The sequence below is a fragment of the Episyrphus balteatus genome, chromosome 3 (assembly GCF_945859705.1).
Source record: "Episyrphus balteatus chromosome 3, idEpiBalt1.1, whole genome shotgun sequence".
Classification (NCBI taxonomy): domain Eukaryota; kingdom Metazoa; phylum Arthropoda; class Insecta; order Diptera; family Syrphidae; genus Episyrphus; species Episyrphus balteatus.
In genome coordinates, this window is record NC_079136.1 from 32402596 (window position 1) to 32427829 (window position 25234).

Below are 25234 nucleotides of genomic sequence, written 5' to 3' on the forward strand. Positions count from 1 at the left end.
AATACAATTATGTTTGTATATTTTTAGAACCACAAAGTTCAAGCATCAAGATTAAGACCAATAGCTTTTGATTATTCTCATTTTTGGACCTTTACTCAAACCAATATCTTGGACAAGAGAGAGAGAGAGAGAGAGAGAGAGAGAGAAAATTTCCATAAGTTAATCAACGATCAATGATTTTTGAATTTTGGAGATGGTCTATCTAACGTAAAGTTTCTAAGCTATGTACAGTCATTATAATCATTTGGATTAGTCTTGATCGGTCCGTCTTTAACTTTGTTTACTCGTAGTCTTTAGTCAATTTCTTTCCAAAAGAATTGCAGGATGATAAGGAAATCATACATTTTTATAGCGAATGTACTAATTTTAAGTTTCATATCAGTGGCCAGTGGACGTAAGTTAAAGAAAAACCCAAATTTGTTTTTTTTTTTTTTTATTTTCATGTTTCAATTTAAAATTAAAAATAAAAAATTTCTCCTCGCATTGTGATTTCAATGGTTTAATTCTAAAAATAATAATCTTCAGTTCATCGAGATCATCGAATATGGTCTTTTGATTCATATACATATGTACATATAACTATGTTGTGAAAACATGAAAATGTATTTTTTCGCTACCCAGTGTAACAAAAAAAAATCATGTGTGCAATTCACACGTGGTAGAAGTGAAACCTTAAAAAATCATTTTTCTTGCAAAAAAAGAAAATAGAAAAAATCTACCTATTTTTATTCTATCACCTTCAAATCCATGTTTTTTATATGACAACCTATGTAAATTTTAAACAAAGTGAGAAAAAAAAAAAAATGAAAATTATTTTTATTTTTATTTTTTTTTTAGGTGCAAGAATGTAACCATGTTCCCCTAAAATATTAAAATTCACAGTCTATTCAGGTTGTGATTTTTATAAGTGTCTGTATTCATGGACCAAAATTTGCGTCTTAGTAAGGGTATGACAGCATCTAACTGATGAGCCCACTGTCATACCTGGGCGAAACGCATATGGAGTTGAGGTCACTTTAACTTTTTAATAATAAAAAGTTATTAACTTTTTAATTGAATTATATAAATTTTATATCATCTGAAAGCTTATTGTCTAAGCTCAAAATATATATATCGATCTATGAGACATCTACAAAAAGAGCTAGAATTTTTTGAACTCGATCAATTTCCATGAAAAAAGCGAAAAAAAACACTTATTTTTGTCGTCTCACGCTATTAAATGCATTTTTTCCCTAACAACCTGTAAAAAATTTTACCATCTAAAAAAAAAAATTTTACTATCTAAAAGCTTATTGTCCAAGCTCAAAATATATATATCGATCAGGTCTATGAGACATCTACAAAAAGAGCTAGAATTTTTTAAACTCGATGAAATTTCATCCAAAAAGCAAAAAAAAACATTTATTTTTATGTTCTCATGCTATTAAATCAATTTTTTTGTTTGACAACCTATAAAAGCTTTATACCATGTGAAAGCTTATTGTTTCACCTTGTATAATGAACTATATGTAAATCTTATACTTCAAAAATGTCTACAAGAGAAGTTAGAATTTTTTAAAGTCAACCATGTTGAATTTCCAGACTGAGATTACGGTACTTCCTACACTGGTAGCTGGTCATCGCCAACAGATCTCCACAGGTGTTTTAGGGTATTTTTAATTTTTTTTTTCAATTTAAGATTGTGTAACTTGTAGAGCACGTAACGTTATGTGTTATATATCAAATAAAAGGTTATGTTATCAGCATGCGTATTAAAGTGTACTAGCCGACCCCGCCCTCGAAATTCGAGCGCCAATTTCTTTATTTTTTTTTTATTTGCAACAACTTTAAACACAATTATACCAAAATAGTTTCATTATTTTGTATAGTATTTGTTGTTGCGATTAACTACACTTTTTGAAGACAAAATACACAGGTATATAAAATATACCTACTTTTTGATATTTTTTAAACCTGCTTTAGATATTGTTGAACTACGTTTTAACTGCACTCAACTACGTAAAAAAAGTATCGAAAAAGAAAATGCAAAGTGTAATCGCCTTAATGCATTGTGTTTGCACCTTGCATTTTGCGATTCAATTCAACCTGTTTCATATTCCATTCATTCAAATTCCATCATTCAATCATTCAACTTCCACCAACTTCACTCAAATTTGTCATTCACATTGTAGGTTCTCGTCTTAGCTTAGCTTGTAGAAGTTTAAATTTCCGGAAGGGAGAGGGCGTTATTTATCGCACTTCCAGTTTGGAATGATATTTGTGGTAAGGTTTCCATTAAAATTTTATTGAATGCGTTCAGGTACTTGTTAATGATTAAAGATAGGTTCACATTTATTAAAGGTGCGTTCACAACAACGTCGCACAACAATGTTTTTTTCATTTTAAAGCCATAACTACAATGACCTAAAAAGTGGGAAATTTACAAAATTAAATTTTTTTTATTTTTTTCTAGCAATATTTGTTTTTGTAAAAATTTTCGGAAAAAACTACAAAAATTTTTTTGGAAACCAAAAAATAAGCTTTTTGCATCATTATTTTCTATTTTGTCGTCGTAAAAACTGTCATAAAAAAATTTCTCTGATCTGGATGTGCGAATATGTTAATCATATAGTTTTTGGATCGCTGAATCCAGATTCAAAGTCAATTTTGCCCTATCACGTCAGGTTTCAAAAAAAATGTCAAAACCAAAAAAACTAAATTTCTTATCTGGGGTTTCGTTTAGGTTTTTCATATAGTTTTTGGGTTGCTAAAACCGAATTCGAACTCTATTTTTCCGTATCACGTCAGGTTTTTGAGATGTCCTCAAAAAATGTCAGATAAGAACTTTTTTTTGAGTTTAGACATTTTTTGGGGTATTTAAAAAACCTGACGTGATACGCCAAAATAGACTTTGGATTCGGTTTCAGCAACCCAAAAACTATATGAAAAATTTAGTCGCAACCCCAGATAAAAACTTTTGGTTTTTTGGTTTTGACATTTTTTTGAGGATATCCCAGAAACCTGACGTGATAGGGCGAAATTGACTTCGAATCTGGATTCAGTGATCCAAAAACTATATGATAAACATATTCGCACATCCAGATCAGAGAAAAAAATTTTTTGTTTTCGTGACATTTTATGAGGTTATCTCGAAAACCTGACGTGATTGAGCAAAACGGACTTCGGATTCGGTTTCAGCAACCCAAAAACTATATGAAAAAGTCGCAATCCCAGGTCAGAACTATTATATTTTTTTGTGTGGCTGCCCTACTAACAATTTTGCTTCTATAATGCTTTAAAGTTGCATCTGTAAAGCTTTATAGAACCAAAATTGTTTGTCGGGTGTGTAATCATTCTGTGAGGAGCGTACTATTACACGATGCCTCTTGAGTCAAGGACTCAAATTTGACATTTATTTTTTGAATTAAAATTTGTTGTTGTTGTATTGCACCAAGAAGCAAAAAGAAATGTGAGGGAATCTTGAAAAAAGAAAAAGTGGAAAAAGAAACGTCAAAAAAGAGTCTCGGACTCACGACCCACGACTCTCCGGTCGGATAATTTTTTCTTTCATCTTTTTTCTCTTTTGCACTCATTATGTTTAAAAAGAGTCGCACCTCTTGAGGCTTCATGTAATTGCTGACAAATTCTTATGTTCTTTCAAGAGAGAAAAGGACCAAAATAGATTTCATTGGTATCAAAAGTGTTTACAAAAGATTGGACCTTTGTAATAGACTTGATTTTAATAGAATTCCATTTTAACAAAAAAATTCACGGTAATAAAACAAATATCTTACTTTCTAAACTTAAACTAAAACAATGAAAGTTAACCATAGTTTACGTGCGATCTTAAAACAACGCACCAATGTGAACCCACCTTAATGTTTTTTGATTTTCGCTGAATGCTTTCATTCATTCATTCAGTCATGAATGACATTTCATTCCAGTCGATTGGAAATTTTCCAATAGAATTCCAGTTGTTTTTGTTTTGTTTTTGTTTTTTTTTTTATTTTGTATCGAATTTTAATTTGTTTAATTTCGTTATTTCGGTTAATAAAAAGTAAAAAAAATGTGATTCTGCACATCTACGCGTCATTCTCTTTCGTTCGGTGTATAATTTATGCCCCTTCGGTTTTTGGGGGCCCGGTAATTTGTACCACAAAAACTATGCTCGCCGTTTAATTATATGATGTAGATGTAGATATTAAATTTAAGAATCAGGCATGGTATCAATATTTTAATTTAAATTCTTTCAATTTGTTTTAAAATTAAAACATATTTACTATTACTTCCATCTGCATACTGCATTATATCAGCTTACATACCCAACACATAATATATTTGTCACAGTCCATCTCTAACTTAAGGGGGTTTGTCACGCTTATCTGTTTTGACTCCTTTAACGGTCATCTATTTTTTATTTATTTTTTTAGCTACTTGAGCCCATGGGTGTTTTGCCCCCCTCCGATCTTACCTGGTATTCTAGAATATTTTTTTCTTGAGGTTCAAACCTTTAGGATTCATTCTCTCACAAAAAATACTCTTGAATATCCAACTTTCATTATAAAAAAGAATAAGTTAAAAACTTTAACTATCTCACGGCAAAAAGTGCAACTTACTTTTAACATAAACGGTAACGATTTGTTGAAAAATTCCATATTTTATCCTGAAATACAATATCAAATCGTTGCCACCGAGTGCTGCATTTTTATTTAAGTAATACGAAAAATATTAGAAAAATTGAAGAAAAATCGATTAATTTTTCCATGAAAATAATGATTTACATAGTCTTTTGATAGATTTTTTTTTCAAATAACTTTTTTTTACGAATAATACTTCCAAAAAAATTGATTTTCCATCATTTTACACAGATAAGAAATCAAAAATTAGAAAATATATGGTGTTTTATAGCCTCATTTTTGGTATGTGCAAACAAAATTTCAAACTCAAAAATCTTTCATATTTGACCTAATCCAGAAAAACTAAGTACGCCATTGTGTTCAGCATACTCGAGCCCTCTCTCGGAAAAAAAAGTTCCATTTTCGAACACAGTGTTATTAATGTCGTTTATACATTTACCCGTAGAAAATGATCTTAAAAAATGCGAAAACCTGCATGGTGAGAATCGTTTGTGCATACACTTGGAACAATGCACAGAACTTTATAACATGTTAACTAAAAACCCATTACTACAAGCTGATATAATTTTCCTTCAACGTAGCCACTGTAAAACTGAAAATGGAAAGGTTTTTGTAAGAACCAGTAGAAAACTAAAAATACAAATTTAATTCAATGAAATTTCTTTTAAGGTCTGTTGTTCAGATCGACAAATGCGACCTTCACCATTAATTCCAGAACCCGGCCAGTGTGGCAATGTTAGATCCAGTCGAATCTATGGTGGTAACATTACAAAATTTGACGAATTCCCATGGATGGCATTGATTGAGTATGATAAAGGTAAGTATATTTGTTTTTGTTTCTTCTCATTGTGACTTTTTGTTTTATCCCTGAAGGTGGAAATGCATACGGACATCATTGTGGTGGAAGTTTGATTAGCAACCGATATGTTCTGACAGCAGCGCATTGCATAAGCCAACTACCCCAAAATTGGAAATTACATCGAGTTCGCTTAGGTGAATGGGACACTTCAACAAATCCTGACTGTGAAGTTGACACTCGTGGCATTGAAGAATGTGCTGATCCTCATGTTGATGTTACAATCGAGAAAGTAATTCCTCACGAAAAATATTTGACTTCAAGCAGCCGAACCCACGATATTGGGCTTATACGTTTATCACGTAACGTAGACTATACCGATTTTATTCGACCAATTTGTTTGCCACTTAAAGATATCCTTAAACAATCCACATTTAATGGAATCAAAATGGATGTTTCCGGTTGGGGAAGAACAGAACAGGGAACACCGAGTAATGTTAAACTTAAGGCTGAAGTTCCAGTTGTACCGTTGGATCAATGCAGAGTTTTTTATAGTCGATCCAGTTATAATTTAGAAGGCTCACAAATGTGTGCTGGTGGCCAACAAGGTATTGACACCTGCAGTGGTGATTCAGGTGGACCTCTTATTGGATTAGATTCTTCTAATAAACAGCGAGTTTATTATTTCATCGCTGGAGTAGTATCCTTTGGGCCCACTCCGTGTGGATTGAAAGACTGGCCAGGGGTATATACAAGAGTCAGTGAATATGTTGATTGGATTAAGCAAAATATTGAACCTTAAATTTTGTTTTAAATTTAATAAACCAAGAAATATATTTTTGTAAGGGCAACAGACTTGTCTTTGACAAAGCAGCGGTCTGTGCTGTTGTCATATTATCTTTTATTCAGTATATTTTATTCAAACTCACTAAAGTAAATGTTGTTTTAACTATTCAAATACAAGCTTTTTAAAGGAAGGTTACAAGGTTATTTCACGAAAAAGAAAAAAACTATTTGGAAGTGAAGAACAATATTCTATCGTTTTAGCGGTAGATGCAATTTTCTCGCATATTGACTTCAAATACAAAAAAAATATTTGAATAGAATGGCAATGCTTACAATTTTAAAACATACATATTTAAAAGCTTTGAAGATTATTATTATTTTAAAAAATAATATTTTAAAAATCAAAATCAGAATTTTGAAAAAAAAAAAAAACAATAATTTATTCACAAAAATATTAACATGTTGAATTTTGACAAAAAAAAAGTTAAAATTTTTTCAAACACTTCTATTAAAAAAGTTCTTTGAAAATTAAATACATATATAGATACTTTTTAAATTGTTTTTATTAACTGTTATACAAATTGCCATTTACATTTCTAAATTCAATTAACAATAAATAAAAAATATCAAATCAAATGATCAAATTTTTTCACGTAATTTTTTTTTTCAAAATTCTGAGTTTGAGAACCAATTTTTCAAAACACTTTATTCAATTTACTTGATTCTAATATTACAAAAAGGAATTAGCTTCGTTTGATATCATTTCATTCATGTTGTAAACACCATTTTTGAAACAAATTTTTTTACTTAGAAAGAAACAATCAAAATATTTTGTCTATAAAGAAAAGTGGAACGATGAGAAATTGGGCATTCTAATCGTAGCCAGAGGCGGATTTACCAGAAGGCTGAGTAGGCTGGAGCCTAGGGCGGCAAATTTGGGGACCGTTCTGTTCACCTCATAGAAGTCAAAAAGATTTTTCCATGACGACTTTCTGATGCCTTGCAGATATAATTCTGTAAAAAAAATTTCCAATGACTGTTTTCTCCCGTTAGTCATTGCACATTCCATATTCTAGACTAAAACAGCAAGTTCGCCGCCCCTCAACTAGTAATCGGCATCTGCGCCTTTTGCCCATACTTTGTATGAGAAAATCCCCCCTAATACCTACGTAAGTCGTTTGTATACTAAAATGACTTGCTCTATGAGCTACAATTTGTCTTAAATCAGAATTTTTTTTTTTTGTCGTTTTAGTACAAACGACTTACGTAATAGGGGTGAATGCATTACCCTTTTCCCACTAACAACCCATACATGCCAGTCCAACTACTGGTTGGAGGCTACTAGCTGGCTAGTTTATATATATGTATTTTTGTGATTAAAATTTTTTTGGGATCGGGTCAAAATTCTGGCTTCAAAATTCTGCTTTTCAAAATTCTGCTTTTTCAGCGAAAATTCTGTTTTTCAAAATTCTGCTTTTTTTCTATTCTGTTTTTCAAAATTCTGCTTTTTAAAATTCTGCTTTTCAAAATTCTACCAGCATTATATTTGAACAAAAAAATTCTGCTAATTCTGTTTTTTTTTTTATAGCATATGCGCTGGCTAAAGAAAAATACACCTCATTAATGTAATTCAACATTGGTACTTTCCTAAATTTTTTTATTTAAGTGTCGCAAATATTTTTTGAAATGCATATACTGACTTTCTTTCAAATAAAATATGTATACTAATTTTAATGTACAACACATTCCTTTTCTTATTCAAAATTTGAATATTCATCTTTATTTGATAAATTAATAAATTTTTAGTTATTTTCGGAAATGTTTAAATTTATTCATTTATAAAACAAAAATTAATTCGCATTTAAAAAATGACAAATTATGTAGGTAAGTAATCAAATAAGCAGATAATTTTTCAAAAAGATGATTTTACAGAATTCTGCAAAAAATTAAAAAAGGGTTTGGAAAATGTTAAAAAGCGCGCGCTTTTTAACATTTTCCAAACCCTTTTTTAATTTTTTGCAGAATTTTGAAAAGCAGAATTATGAAAAGCAGAATTTTGAAAAACAGAATTTTGAAAAATAGAATTTTGAAAAGCAGAATTTTGAAAGCAGAATTTTGTAAAGCAGAATTTTGAAAGCAGAATTTTGACAAAAGAATTTTGACCCCGGCAGAATTTTGACACCAACCCAATTTTTTTTTGTATGAAGAAAATAGAACAATTACACGCAAAAAACCATATTTTAACCTTCGTGTTTTTTTTAATAATCACGTTCCTTAGGAGTTTTCACGTGAAAATAAGAAGGACTAATGAAGCTATCATATATGTACTAGTACATATTTGAAAAAGTTGATGTGATTTTACTTGGGAAACCCATGATTGTACAAAAATACCAGCTATTTACCAAAGCTATCAGTGTTTTACTGGCGAAAATACAGCAAAGATTCGGGTTTAAACCGTGACTTTTAAAGAGGAATCTCGTGATTTTAAGGGGGCAACCAAATCATTAATTTAACCGAATTAACCCTACCCTTGTTTTAAGTGGCCAACCCATGCTTTAAACGACACGTTCCATGATTTATTTTTTTCCCGGCTACCGAAGATTTTGCCAAAGCAATACGTGAAGATGATTTTAGCAAAAAAAAAAAACAATCGTTTAGCATGTTATGTAATTTTTCCATGTTTTCGGAATGATCCTTTTAACGGGGAAACCAGTGATTTTAATGACGCGACATTGTGATTTTAACCCAGGATTTTCATGACGTTAAGAACAAACCTGTGAAGTGACTCCTGATTTTCGTGCAAACCATCATTTTAATGCGGAACTCAAACTCATTGAAATAAAATTTAAAAATTTAAAATCCTGGAGTATTTTTTAATAAAGCTCTTGTATTAAATCAATTTTCAATACAAAAAATGTTATATTTTAATGCTTTGAAAATATTAAAATTATTATTAATCTTTTTTGTACTCAATTTCAATATTTAAGTATTAAGTTTACTACTTGTAATACAAAAATTATCAGAAAATGACCTTCGTGGGTTAAATTCTAATCTTGTATGAAATTTAACACCGCTGTATTAGATTTTAATATTTTTGTATTACATTTTAATATAGGTAATTGTATTACATTTTAATATAATTGTGTTAAAATATAATAGGAATTTATTAAAAACTAAAATAAAAAGTATTAAATTGTAATACAAGAATATTAAATTTTAATCAACCGACAACCGCAGCCATTTTGAAATAGAAAAAATTCGATGTTTGAGGTACCTTTTTAAAAAAAAAAATTAAATTAAAAATTGTAAATTTGTACTAATTTGAAGACGCTTTGTATTTTTTCGAAGCAAAATGCATACATTGCAGATGAAGTTTGATCGGCAATAAGATTTTACATGACACAGTTTGTGAAACAGATAAAATAGAGCCAATAAATATCACCATTATTATATTTATTTATGATTAATATATTTATTTTCAGTAATGAATTTTTTAAAAGGAATATATCGTATTAACTTTAAATATATTTGGTATTGAATTGAAATATCTTGTATTACCTTTTAATAAAATTCTTATTAGATATTAATATGAAAACATTAAATTTTAATATGCAATACTTGAAATTTAATGCATTCAGTATTAAATTCTAATATAAACTGAATTATTTTTTAATACAACTATATTAAGTTTTAATACATTTTGTATTAACCAAAAAATTTTATTATTTGTCATGTAATAAATTTCAATACATTTTTGGTGTAGACCTATATGTAACCCGAAAAGTATTAAAAAATACTCCAGAATTTTTAACCGTGTATGTTAGTTTACTTGTAGATTTTAAGAGCTGGCTCTATATAAGGGGCAAAATACTATTTAGTGCCTAAATAGTTGTCCCTTTGGACAGTGAATTTTGAAAAAAAATATGGACATTTTTATCAATATATTTTCATATATTTTAGTTGACACAGAATGGTTTGGTTATACTTTAATCTATTAAAAAATAACATTTGCACGGATATATTTGGAATGATGATAGTTGCAGACAGTTTAAACACAAAGTGATCAAAACCAAACAACTGCGTTACTTTACTGAAAATTTCAGTTTTATCTGTAATAATAAGTATAATTAAGCTCTCTGAAATTTCTATTTTAAACTATAGGAACAACGTAAGTCTCCTATGAAGTTAAATCCCAGAAAAATTAAAAACCACTGCGTTACCAAGATAAACCACAATGTTACCGTGATTTGTAAACAATTCGATCCAAATTTGGGTTTCAAACTTGTAGTACACGGTTAAAAATTCTGGAGTATTTTTTAATATTTTTTGGGTTACATATAGGTCTACACCAGAAATGTATTAAAATTTAATACATACAAAGTATTAAAATTTTTAGTTATTACAAAATGTATTAAAATTTAATAAAGTTGTATTAAAAAATAATACAGTTTATATTAGAATTTAATACCAAATGTATTAAATTACTAGTATTGCATATTAAAATTTAATCTTTTTATATTAATTTCTAATAACAATTTTATTAAAAGATTATACAAAATATTTCAATTTAATACCAAAAGTATTTAAAATTAATAAAATGTATTCTTTTCCTCAATTCATTACTGAAAATAAATACTTATCATAAATAATATAATAATGGTGATATTATTTTCTCTAGTTTATCTGTTTCACGAACTGTGGCATGTAAAATCTTACTGCCGAACAAAATTCATCTGCAATGTATGCATTTTGCTTCGAAAAAACACAAAGCGCCTTCAAATTAGTACAAATTTACATTTTCTGATTTCATTTTTTTTTTATAGAAAAGGTACCTCAAACAATGGATTTTTTCTGGCTGCTGGCGTAGTTTGATTAAAATTTAATATTCTTTTACATTACATTACATATTTATCTAATCCGAAGATAAATCTACGGACTAGACACACACTACAGCTTCGGAAACTTAGTCCATTTTGCTGATACAGCACAAGACATTAATACAACAAAGAGAAAGACAAAGAAAGAAAGAACAACAGAAACACATATAACACATAACTACGTGGCACAGAGGGGGAGACATCGTTGACAATTGTCTCATGTTATCGCACAGGTGGCTTCAGTTAAGCTGGCGATTTAGGAAAAACTTCTGAGTCGACCGTTGGGTTCGAACCCACGATGTCTGGCTCTGAAGTCATCTACTCATTCCTCTGTGCCATGGCCACCTGCTAATATTCTTTTATTTCCATTTAATACTTTTTATATAAGTTTTTAATAAATTTGTATTAAATTTTAATACAATTATATTCAAATGTAATACAATTTATATTAAAATGTAATACAATCATATTAAAATGTAATACAATATATTAAAATGTAATAGAAAAATATTTAAATCTAGTACAGCGGTATTAAAATTCAATACAAGATTAGAATTTAACCCACGGAGATTATTTTCTAATAATTTTTGTATTACAAGTAGTAAACTTAATACTTAATTATTGAAATTTAATACAAAACAGATTAAAAATAATTTTAATATTTTGGAAGTATTAAAATGTAATATTTTTTCTATTGAAAATTGCTTTAATACAAGAGCTGTATTAAAAAATACTACAGAATTTTTAACCGTGTAAATAATGATCATTTTGTAACTCAATATCCATATAATTTTTCTACTAATTTGTACTTCTAGAAAAATGAAATTAAAAAAAGGGATATTTTTTAAGGCACTAAGGTCCAATTTATTCACACTCCATTAAATTTAAAGTCACCATTAAAAAAGGGAAATTTTAAAATTTGTATGCGATTTGACAGTTTTATAATTTTTAATGGAGCCTTTAAAAATAATGGAGAGTGAATAAATTGGACCTAAATAGTATTTTGGCCCATAAATTTAAAAAAAATTTTGATGTTGGAGAAGAGCCGACATTTAGGGTAAAGTTTTATAAAATGAAAATTTTATTTTTGTTATTTGACTTTTTTGAGATTGCTTTGAGTATGACGTCTTCAAAGTTAAATCAAAATCGTTAGAGCCGTTTTCGAGTAATTTGCTATAACGTGAAAAATTTGTATGAAAGGTACGCTTTCGAAGCCAGATATAAATAAAAAAATGAAGGGGCAAGGGCGGCAAAAACTCAAAAGCCTATACCATGAAAATTTGTAAATCCGCCTCTAAAGTAAACTAACATAAAAGTGTTTTAAACTGCAAGAGCAAGTTCGTGCATTTTATTTTTATTATCTTTCGAATGACGTTTTTGAAATTGTCAAAAAATTTCCCCTACTTATAATCAATACTTCGTCAAAGGTCTACCTCATGTTTAAGTTTTAGAAAACTATTTATAGCTTGGTTTTGGAATTTTTTCAATACCATTGTCAGTCTTGCAATAAATTTATCTATTGATTAAAACAAAAATGCAACTCTTTAAATTGTCGCGTTTCGAAAATAGCCAATTTTTTGAAATTTTGTTTTACCCCTATCTACCCTGTTAAAAGATGGAATTTTTAAAAATCCTTCAAATGTATTTAACTTTAGGTTATTATCTTTCAAATAAGCTATAGAAGAATTTTGTATCTCTAATAGTTAATTTTTAATTGAAATTTTTGCCGCACTGCTAAAAATTTCAAGTGGAACGTTAGAAAATGGCGTCACTTTTTCGTGGTGGCTGCCATGGTTCATCGATTTATAAGACGTTATCACGTCAAAAATGATTTTTTTGGAATCAAAAATTATTTTTTGTTATCTTAGTGGAACATAAAATGGTCTTATTTTGCTTTTTGAGTTTTCTTTTTAAATGTTGTGTACATTTTGTAATTCCATGATGGAACAAACCAGCATACTATACCATAGCACTAACACCACTTTTTCGGCTGAATTTAACGCCAAATCGAAGGGAGTTGCATCTACATAGTTTTTACTTACTTTTAATTTAATCAATAGTTTACGTTATTTTCAAAATATTCACACCCAAATTTGGCAAATTTTCCAATATCCTTCGCGATTGTGCATTTTTGTGGTGCATAATGACAGCATTTATTCAATAATTTTTTTAAATGTACAAATAAATAATGTCAAAGTTTAACATTACTTAAAATTTATATTTTGTATGGTTTTTCATCATTTTTATCTAATTTTATAGTGATAGTTTCTATTCAAGTCTTTGCAAAATAAACGATTTCTTTTGTGAAGGATTGCCAAAAAACGCAACTAGTGAATTATGGTTCCTGTTTTGGGTTTTTTGTTTTTACAACATTGCTTGTTAAAAGTTCCTCTTTGAAAATGCAAAACTAGAAATCTGCTCAGTTACCTGACCAATGTGTCAATCGCTTTTTTGTTAAGTCAAATTCTATTCAAGTGTACTTTGTACAACCAAAGATAATAGAATAATCGTTGGTACAACATACATTTTGTGTATATATTTTTGGAAAACCAATGGGGGGTTTTTCCTACTTAATCTTTTTGATAAGGGTTTTTATGTTTAGAAACAAAAAAAAAGACAATACAGATAAGTATTGAAGCATCAAGGCCAATACAAAATATTCATTATTCTCATTCCAAGTTCTATACTTTTACTCATACCTACCATATTCTTGGATAAAAGAAAGTTTGTTCAGAAAATTTCAATGAATTTCAGTTTATCAACGATCAATGATCTCTCAATTTTGAAGGTGGTCTATATAATATTTGGTTTCTAAGCTACAGTCATATAGTCACTTGGATTAGTCTTGATCGGTTCGTCTTTAAGTTTACAGACACAATGAGGAAATCATACATTTGTATTGCGGAGGTTCTAATTTTAAGCTTCATATCAGTGGCCAGTGCACGTAAGTTTAAAAAAAAAAAAACAAAAAAAAAAAACCAAAATTTGTTTGTTTTTTTTAGGTTTCAATTTAAAATTAAAAAAAAAAAACTCAAAGCTCAATTCTATTTCAATCATGATAACACTAACAAGTAAAAAATAAAATATATAGTTTAAATAACAAAAAATACGCACTAAAAATATCACGCTCTAAAAACTATAAAATAATTTAATTGAATTATTGGGAATGGTTAGATCAAAAAGCGTAGAGCGCAGTTGTATAAAGTTTAAACAAAGTGCTCGACACTTTTTTAAAACTAAGTATGCAGCTCTGTTCTCCACATTAAAACGATGAATTTAACCTGTAAAAGTAAAATAAAAGCAGCAAATTGATCCCAATAATCGCTAAAAAATGAAGAAAACTGAAATATCACAATTTTGACATTAGTTTTTTTTTCGATTTTTTTTAGAAATGACAAAAAGTGTTTTGAAAAATCGCTCCTCAGTAAGAGTTTATATATTGATATTGCACGAGTGAAAGAAAAGTTGCGTTAATATCTTTCTCTTAAATTTTTTTAAATTTTCCAAAATGTTTATTTGTTTCGTAGGTTGCCTTTAGAAAATAAATTGTTAACAAGTTTGAGATTTTTTTTCAATTTTTTTAAAGTATCCATTTTTAAGATTTCTTAAATCTTTGTTAACACAACAAACCGAAGAATGTACACTGTACAGTGGAGTTCTTTTTTACTGGGACAATTAAAAAAGTTGAAAAAAAAAACAATTAAAATATTTAGTACACACAGTGTAGAAGTTATCAACGCAAACAAAAACAAAACTTTTTTCCATATTATTAATGTCGTTTATAATTTTACATGTAGAAAATGTTGTTAACAATAAACGATGTGCAAACCCGAATGGTGAGAATGGTTTGTGCATACACTTGGAACAATGCACAGAACTTTATCAGATGCTGCCTAAAAAGCCATTACCACAAGCTAATATAAATTTCCTTCGAAGTAGCCAATGTGGTGCTGTTAATGGAAAGGTTTTTGTAAGAGTCTGTAAAACTAAAAATACAAATTTGATTCAATGAATTTTCTTTTTAGGTCTGTTGTTCAGATCGACAAATGCGACCTTCACCATCAATTTCAGATAGTATCAAAACAAGAATGGGAACAGATACAAATCTTCCCGAACCCGGCCAGTGTGGCAATGTTAGGTCCAATCGAATGTATGGTGGTAGCATTACAAAACTTGACGAATACCCATGGATGGCATTGATTGAATATGACAAAGGTAAGAATTTTTTGTTTATTTTTACTTGCTCTATAGGGCAAGTATTGGTTTCGTGTCGCAAACAAACATTGAGGTTTTAATCAAAACCAACATAACGATGATGGAGAATTCCGAAAAAGTGGGTTTCGCAATTCCGTCCGTGCGTCTGTGCGTCCATCTGTACACATTTCCACAGCCTAAACCTGTGGACGGATTTTCTTCAAATTTGGTACAGATGATTTTTATAGAATTCTGAAAGTTGGTTTTTTTTTTGTTTTTTTTTTTTTTTTTATATCTCACTTAAAAAGTGTACCCCCCATACAAATTTTTCAAGTTATACCAAATAACTCGAAAATGGCTCTAACGATTTTGATAAAAAAAATTTGTGTATAATTTTACAAACAAGACCCAACTTTTGATTTAAAAAAAATATTTTTTGGAAGGTTACTAACGGAACCTGCCATAGAACCGTTTTTTTGGTTTCAAAATATCTCTTACAAGACTAACCCGGTTTCAACGAAAATTTGTATACAAAAGCGTTTAACAGTAATATTAAGATGTTAGAAAATTTTCAAAAAATATATTTTTGGATTTTTTAAAAATGTTTCAAATTTTTTTTTTTGAAAAATCAATTTTTTGAAAACAGGTTTTTGAAATGTTTCGAATTTTTTTTAAAACTAAATTAATTATTTCTTCAAAATGGCATACCAAGTTTTTTTGTTAAATGTTAGAAAATTTGTAAATATAAAAAATTTAATTTAAAAAAAACCGCTCTAACGATTTAAAAAATTTTTTTTCGCAAAATTCTTTTTCATACAAGAAATCAGATGGCATACTTCGTTTTTTATCAAAACCTTTAAAAAACGGTGTTTTATTAATTATAAAAACAGATTTTATGTACTTTTTTACATTATGGGAAATGGTTTAATTAAATCTAATTATAATTTTGCCTCATTTTTTTTATAAAAAGCTTTAAGATAAGATCTACTTTTACTTTAAGAGCAAGTACGTGCGTCCCAGTCGTGTATTTTATTTCCTTTCACTTTTGACTTTGTTTTTTAATCCTTAAAGGTAATAATTTATACGGACATCAATGTGGTGGAAGTTTGATCAACAAGCGATATGTTTTGACAGCAGCGCATTGCATAAGCCAACTACCCCAAAATTGGAAATTACATCGAGTTCGCTTAGGTGAATGGGACACTTCAACAAATCCTGACTGTGAAGTTGACACTCGTGGCATTGAAGAATGTGCTGATCCTCATGTTGATGTTACAATCGAGCAAGTAATTCCTCACGAAAAATTCTTGAAATCGAACCGATTCCACGATATTGGCCTGATACGTTTATCACGTAACATAAATTATAACGATTTTATTCGACCAATTTGTTTGCCACTTAAAGATAGCCTCAAACGATCAACATTTGATGGAATCAAAATGGATGTTTCCGGTTGGGGAAAAACAGAACAGGGAACACCGAGTAATGTTAAACTTAAGGCTGAAGTTCCAGTTGTACCGCTATATGAATGCCAACGTATTTATAGCGAACGCAGTGTCGATTTAGGAACCTCACAAATGTGTGCTGGTGGCCAACAGGGTACTTGCACTGGTGATTCAGGTGGACCTCTTATTGGATTGGATTCGACTAATAAACAGCAAGTTTACTATTTCATAGCTGGAGTAGTATCTTTTGGGCCAACATCGTGTGGATTGAAGGACTGGCCAACGGTATATACAAGAGTCAGTGAATATGTTGATTGGATTCAGCAAAATATTGAACCTTAAATTTTGTTTTGAATTTATCAAACCACGAAAATATATTTTTGTAAAGACAACGGGCTTGTCTCTAATAAGTCAATCGTTCCCGCATTACGTGCTTTTGTCATATTGTCTATTATTGTGTATATTTTATTCAAATTCATTAAAGTAAGGGCCAATTTTTCAATAGTCAGATAAACCTCAGATAGAGCTTATTCCTAGGAATAAAAGTTTTTTTTATATTGACATTTATTCTTCTGATAGTCTAACTGACATTTTGAGAATAGTGGTCCTCAAAATTAGAAAAAAAAAAAAAAAAACAAAAATTTTAACATGTCATTATAAAAAACATTTTGTTTATGGATTTGCAAATATTTTTACCATAAACTTCCTTAGTTAAATTCAGAAGAGAAGAAGCTAATATGTATTATAGTTTTGAAACAAATTAAAATATATGTAGAATGTACATACACACATTCTTCAATTGCATTGAATTTTCTAAAAGCAAGGTACTGAATTTTTGTATTGAAATATCAGATTTTCTCTAAAACTTGACCTTCAAAATTCTTCTATTCAAACGTTAACAATAAAGGTTTTAGAAAGGAGAAGAAAAACTTTACTTTGAATTGTTGAATTTTGACACAAAAAAATTTTATTTTTTTTTTCTTTGAAAATGAATAATTTTAAATTTTTTTTTATAAACTGTAATACAAATTGCCATTTCCTTTTCTGAATTCAATTGGAAATAAATAAAAAATAAATTCATATTTTATTAGGAAAAAAAATTGAAAAAAGATTGTTTAAATTTTTGCAAGTAATTTTTTTTTTTTTAATTCTGAGGACCAATTTTTAAAAAAACACTTTATTCAATTTACTTCATTCTAATACATATTAAAAATGAGAACAATAGTGGCGTAAGCCATACGAGAAGGATTTAAGGAGAGATTTAAGATACAGGGTTTTTTAAAACACAATTTTTTTGAGTGCCATCTAGTTTTGAGTGTACCTATCTAGATGCATAAATCTATTTTTGTATTAAAATAGATACATACATTAAGAGACCTATTTTTATGAAAAACCCATTTTTGAAAAGAAGTTGGTTCTATTGTTCTCATAGCCTAAAATAGGAATGAGCTACATACATTCAAAAATTTTAGGAGTTGCCGTTCTGTTCATTTTTTTTTTTTTTGTTCTGTGACCAATCAATCGGGAATCGGGTGTACATGTACATTAGGGTGTGTCACTTTTGTACGGTGGAAAAAAAGTACTCTTATAATGCAATGTAATAGTGGTCAAAAGTTGTATTAGGGTCTAAGGTTTAATAATATGTAAACAAATTTATAATATCATTCGTTTTTAGCTCGCTCAAATCGGTTGAAGTTGTTAAGAAAAAAGGATTTTATATGGAATAATGATTTTTTCCTTCGCTTATTATTTCGCAGCTTCTTTACTAAGTTTTCAATTTCAACAAATATAAACTAAAAAGTTTTTTCTTGGAATTATCTTTCACGAGAAAGGCCAAAGATGTTAATAAAAATGAAAATTGTAAACGCAGAATTTAATTTTGATAAGCAATGCAACTTTTAAAAGCTATTACATTTAAAAATTCCATAGTTGAGCACTTTGACACACCCTAATGTACATGTACACACACTCTTTTTTGATATCATTTCATTAATGTCAGGGGCGGACTGGGGGTCAAAGGGCCTTCCGGGACTTTAAGGAAAAGGGCCACAAATACATAATTCACTTTTAAAATTTTTAAAAAGAAAAGTTGATATGTAGAAACTGTTTCTTGATATTAAGTTTTTTCACGTTTATTGATCTATAAAATCTGTGAACAGGCGGATCAATTTATTTGAGTGATTGAAAATAAAAAAATGTACAGGGCTAAGTTATATAACATTCATTTTAAAACGTTAAGTGGGTGTTACTTTCAGTTTAGTCAAAAGAAAATATGTATTCTTTATATATCATATATAAGGCCTTTATATATCAATATATCGAATGTCACTTTTCATAATTGTCCACCTCTTCCAAAAATACAAATACAAATCGAAAAAAACTTTATCTTAATTTATTTGACTAATGTAGAATGTTATTAGTATTATTTGATCTCAACACAACATTTTAGAATGATATTATAGCCCAGGCAAATTAGTAAATCAAATCGCATTTTTCGCAGGACTAAATTTTTTCGTGGAATGTATTTGGATGAATGTCCTTATCATAAAAGTCAATTTTTTGGGATGGTAGGATGTCGAAAGCAGCCGCCATCTTGGAAAAGAGGTTGGTACCATTTATATTTAATAGCTCCATTTTTACTCATTTTAACCAAAAATGGGCAAAGACAGTCTTATTCATAATAAAATTATCTAAAAAATGATGTTCTAACGAATTCCGTGGCTATATTAAATTCAATTTTATAACTGGTCCCGGTTTGTCTCGAAAGGTGGGGACAAATTGACATTTTTACTTGCGATATTGGTACTATAGCACTATAGGGCAAGTTAAGGATTCGAAAAAATAATCGGACTTGAGATAACAATCAGACATGCCATTAAGATGATAGAGTATGCTAAAAAAGTGGGTCCCGCTATTCTGGTCTGTCTGTCCGTCTTTAAGTACCACGAGTTATGGCCTAAACTAATGGAGCGATTTTTTTCAAACTTGGTAGTTAATAGTTTTGGGTGATTTCGATTTCCTGGAGGACAAATTGAAATTTTTTTAGGGCCAAAACTAACTGTACCTACCTGTCTTTTGAAAAATCGATTTTTTCAAAACGGGTTGATAAATTTTATCGAAATTTCGTTTTTTATTTCTTATAAATGGCATACCAACTATGTATATTTTTTGAAAAATGTTAGAAAAATTTTTTATATAAAAAATTATTTTTTTATAAAACGGCTTTAACGATTTTCGAAATTTTTTTCTGAAAGTTCCTATTCATGGAAGATATGAAATAGCATAGGTACTTAGTTTTGTGTAAAAGATCATTTAATAAACACCGTTTTAAATGATCTTTTAATTACAAAAACAGATTTTATTTATTTTGACTACTTATAGAATTCCTTAAAAATATCAAATTTTAATTTTCCCTAATTTTGTTCAGTAAAATTCTTTAACATCAGAGTTACTTTCACCATAAGGGCAAGTGCGTGGGACCCCAGTAGTGTATTTTATTTAATATATTTCACAAACTTTTGAAACTATAACACTTCTAATTGCACTGGTTTACAGCCAAAATGGACACTCAATCCCACTATTTTTACTTGCTCTATAGGGCAAGTGTTGGTTTCGTGTAGAAAAAAAATTGAGGTTTTAATCAAAACCAACATTACCATGATGGAGAAGATCAAAAAAGTGGGTTTCGTCATGCCGTCCGTCGTCGGTCTGTCCTACGAGCTAGGGCGTAAACGGGTAGATGGTTGATGGATTTCCTTGAAACTTGGTACAGATGATTTTTACCTAGTTCCAAAGACCAGTTTTTTTTTTTCAATATACCGTTTTGGAGGTATCGCAATTTTCTCGAAAACGGCTCTCGAAATTTTGTGTACGTAATAGTCTTTTGGATTCTAACAAAACTGCATTTTTAGTTTTTCTCAAAAAATTCGGAAAACGGAAATATGGCGTTGTCGTTCTTGCAAAAATTGTCATATTTTTTAGGTTTCTATATTTCATCAAAGCATAAGCCAATTTAAATCAAAATTTACAGACGGGTATTTCTTATCATTTTAAAGTGTAAAATGCAAAACAAAATTTAAAAAAGTTTCTATTTTAAATTTAATTTTTTAACTTTATATTTTTTTTTTATTTTTTTTTTCTCGGAACTTAACAAAATCTTAAATTTCCAATAGATATTTAAGATAAAGATACTTTTAACTACAAGAGCAAGTAAGTGCGACGCAGTAGTGCATTTTATTTTCTTACGTGCTTTGACCTAAGGGTCTCGGAAATTACTTTAGAAGAAATTACAACGGATACGTTTTCGAAACATAATTTCTCAGTTTTTTGTCGTTGTTTTTTCCCAGCATAGTTCGGGCAATATCTTGAGTAATAAACGAACACTCTGAACAGAAAAACCGGCCCTGATAGCTGAATAAATAAGCAACAAACACTAAAATATTTTTTTGGGTCACTCCAGATGTTTAAGAGCAATGTATAAAAAGATTTTAAAAGTAAATTTTTGACAAAAAAATTTCTTACTGAAGAAAAAATCAAAATCTTTCGAATCCTCATCGTTTTAAATTTTGCATGTGTAGTACGTTTTTTGGAAAAGATAACAAAATACTTTTCTTCAAAATCTATGTATTTTGTGACTATCAATATTTTCGACCCTTTTTGTTACTTTTTGGGTTTTTGTCTATCTCTATAACTTGAAAACCAAGCTGAATTTGAAAATTTTTACCAAGTAATGTTTTGAAGATAAATAAATTTTCTATCGATATGTGCATCCTTTAAAATTTTTTTCAAATTAAAAAATTGTAAAAAACTTAAGAAAAAACTATTCAAAAAGGGAAAAAAACGACAGTTTTGATATTTTTACTAATAGTTTTTTTGTATAATTTGAGCATTTTTAGATATAAAGGAGAAAAGAGAATACTACTTTATCTTTCAACATTATGGTTACAAAAATTAAATACGGCTAAAATTGGATAAAATATGGATTTTGAAAACAAAGCAAAATTTTTATGTATCGCATTTAAAACTTTTTTTTAGAGAATTAAATTTCCTATAAGAATAATGTTTTTTTTTTCCTATAAGAATAATGTTTTTTTAAAAATTCAGAAAAAAATTTGAGTATCTGAGTCGAAAAAAAAAACACTAAAGAAAATCAAAAAGGCGGGAACGGCAATTTTCTAAAAAAATACTTTAAATAAAAAAAAAATTATAAAAACAACGGCAGCACTTACAGTTATGAACGATACTATAAGTTTTTTACAATATTTTAATTTAAAAAAATTCAAAAGGATGCATATCGATAGGAACTTTTAAGTGGAGGCAAATTATTATTGTAAAAGATCCATAGGAGGCCTACATTGACTAAAGGGCCACAAACAAAATTCGGTGGACCTTCAAAGATGTAAAGGGGGCCTATATTTACTAAAAGGGCCACAAACATAATTCTGTGGACCTCGGAAGATCAATAGGAGGCCCCCTACATTTACTTAAAGGGCCACAACCATAATTCTGTGAACCTTGAAAGATCGAAAGGAGGCTTACATTGACTAAAGGGCCACAAACAAAATTCGGTGGACCTTCAAAGATGTAAAGGGGGCCTATATTTACTAAAAGGGCCACAAACATAATTCTGTGGACCTCGGAAGATCAATAGGAGGCCCCCTTCATTTACTTAAAGGGCCACAACCATAATTCTGTGAACCTTGAAAGATCGAAAGGAAACTTACATTGACTAAAGGGCCACAAACAAAATTCGGTGGACCTTCAAAGATGTAAAGGGGGCCTACATTTACTAAAAGGGCCACAAACATAATTCTGTGGACCTCGGAAGATCAATAGGAGGCCCCCTACATTTACTTAAAGGGCCACAACCATAATTCTGTGAACCTTGAAAGATCGAAAGGAGGCTTACATTGACTAAAGGGCCACAAACAAAATTCGGTGGGCCTTCAAAGATCTATAGGGGGCCTACATTTAATAAAAGGGCCACAAACATAATTCTGTGGACCTCGGAAGATCAATAGGAGGCCCCCTACATTTACTAAAAGGGCCACAACCATAATTCTGTGAACCTTGAAAGATCGAAAGGAGGCCTACATTGACTAATGGGCCACAAACAAAGTTCGGTGGGCCTTCAAAGATCTATAGGGGGCCTACATTTAATAAAAGGGCCACAAAAATAATTCTGTGGACCTCGAAAGATTTATAGGAGGCCACAATATGTTTATATTGACTAGCAACCGAGCATTTTATGAGAAAGTTTTCTTTTACAAAATAGAATTTCAAGTGCTTTTAAAAATTTTCTTCTTGCCGGAGGGCCTATCGGGAAAAATCCCGGTTGCCCGGTGGGCCAGTCCGCCCCTGATTAATGTTGTAAACACCATTTTTGAAACAAAATTTTTTTACTTAGAACAAAAACAATCAAAAGTGAAACAATGAGAATTGGGGCATTCTCATCGGAGCTTCTCTTGGGTTAAGTTGTAAGCTACAATCTAGACGATGAGACCTTCATCAGAAGTGGAATGTTCAAAGGATTCATTTTTGGAAAGCAGTCCAGAAAATTGGAAGAATTAATTATTGGAAGGAACGTGAAGGAATTTTTCTTTTCAAAAAAGAAGAAGAAAACAAGATAAAAAAAGTTAACTTTTCGAAAACGTTTTTGAAAATAAAAACAACAATTGTACGAGAATAAGAAGAGGTTTCTTTAATTATATATGTAATTAAAATACTCGTACAGAAATTCCAAATATAATTCTATAAGAGATACTAAACAATTTATTTTATTAGTGTTTAAAAAATGGAAAAATGGATGGGGATGACTTTGAAAAATATTGATGAAATAAAAGACCGATTTAAGAAATATAAATGTATTTAATTATTATTGAAAATCAATTAAGATGACAATGAATGATTGCAGAAGAAGAGAAAGAAAATTAGCAGATGACGAGTATGATAGTTGATAAGAAATGATAATGCAAACAGTGTTGCCGTTTAGTACACTAGTGTAAATATTGTTGTCTTTTTGATTCTGGCTCGGATTGTTCACTAATTAATGAGAAAATTGCTTTTGGTAAATTTTGTGTCAAAAGTAAATTCATCTGGCATGATTAATTTGACAGCTAAAGCTAAGAAATTTTTAAGTAAATTTTCAAGTCATATTATAGATGGTTTTCCAGATAAAAAAGTTAAGACTTCGTCTCATAAAAGACACAGTGATAAATTAAATAGTTATAGAATAGCCTTATCAAAAAAAAAAAACATAGTATTTGATATTATCTCAGAATTCAAGTTACATAATATTATAACTTAAGAGACAGCTATTCCCCTTTTGCTAGTCCTGTGATATTGGTCACGAAAAAGAATGGAAAACATCAGAAGTGTGCTTTAGGTTTGTGCATTAAACAATTTAACTGTTAAATATCGATATCCGTTACCGAGGATAGATAACGAATTAATTAGACCAATTAGGTGAAAATAGATATTTCCTTAGGATTCTATCACATTCCAAAAGATAAAGATTCTATTGAGAAAACGGCATTTGTTAGGTAAGTACCTACTACTATTCGCAACAGTTCGGTGGTGGTGAAACATCGATAATATCGAACGATCGTAACCAATTAACTTTTATTTGAATGGAAGAAGGTACAAACAAAAATGCAAAGTAACGAATAATATAAATTTTTTTTTTATATTAATTGATAAGCATACAATTCTGCTATGTGTCTTCAATACACTGTAAAAATTTCATTGAGAAATCGTGATTAAAAAAAAAATACGACAAAAAACTTCAATTGCTTATAAAATTTCGAAAACTTCGCAAAATTACATTGGTGTATTGATTTTCACCCCATAACCTTAGAAATTATGTAAAAACCAACCGAATTAAATTTTGAATAGTTGTTTTTTTGGTGTCCCGTTTCAGAAATTACTATAAAATAAGCAAATTCTTTGTTATCTTAGTGGAACATAGAATGTTCTTATTTTGAGATTTTTTAAATGTTGTGTACCTACCTACATTTTATAATATATATTGTTCCATGATGGAACTAACCAGAATACCACCATCGCACTAACACCACTTTTTCGGCTGATTTTAGCGCCAAATTGAAGGAAGTTGCAGCTACATAGTTTTAAAACTATTTTTTTCTCTACTATTGATTTGGGCCTCGCCTGTCTTACTTTTTTATTTTATCAATAATTTACGTTATTTTCAAAATACTCTCACCCAAATTTGACAAATCTATTTTGATTGTGTATAGCGTAGATAAGTGCATTTTCAATGTTAACTTTCTATTTATGCATTTTTGTGGTGCCTAAAAGCAGCATTTAGCAAAGTTTCACATTGCTTCACTAAAATTAATATTTTCCATGGTTTTTCATCATTTTTATCTAATTTTAGTAACTTCAAGTAACGCAAAATAAACGGTGTTTTTTGTGAAGGAATGCCAAAAAACGGAACTATTAACTATGGTTCCTATTTTGGGTTTTTTGTTTTTACAACATTGCTTGTTAAAAGTTTCTCTT

At 29.5% G+C, this 25234-nt stretch overlaps 2 protein-coding genes across 3 annotated transcripts; both read left to right on the forward strand.

Moving 5' to 3' along the window:
• The first annotated feature begins 220 nt into the window (after positions 1-220).
• Positions 221-6316, forward strand: LOC129913121 (serine protease easter-like). The gene is made up of 4 exons (XM_055991630.1): positions 221-394; positions 5062-5228; positions 5286-5433; positions 5490-6316. Exons 1-4 carry the CDS (start codon positions 325-327, stop codon positions 6212-6214), a joined length of 1110 nt encoding a protein of 369 aa, XP_055847605.1. The 5' UTR covers positions 221-324; the 3' UTR covers positions 6215-6316.
• Positions 6317-13750: 7434 nt separating this feature from the next.
• On the forward strand, positions 13751-17328 carry LOC129913120 (serine protease easter-like). 2 transcript variants are annotated; one of them, XM_055991629.1, is made up of 4 exons: positions 13751-14019; positions 14873-15039; positions 15101-15290; positions 16341-17328. In XM_055991629.1, the coding sequence occupies exons 1-4, from the start codon at positions 13953-13955 to the stop codon at positions 17054-17056; spliced, it is 1140 nt and encodes a 379-aa protein (XP_055847604.1). In that variant the 5' UTR covers positions 13751-13952; the 3' UTR covers positions 17057-17328. The 2 variants fall into 2 exon arrangements, with proteins under 2 accessions (XP_055847604.1, XP_055847603.1); XM_055991628.1 differs by having other exon boundaries at positions 13753-14019; positions 14873-15045; positions 16341-17323.
• Positions 17329-25234: the final 7906 nt, after the last annotated feature.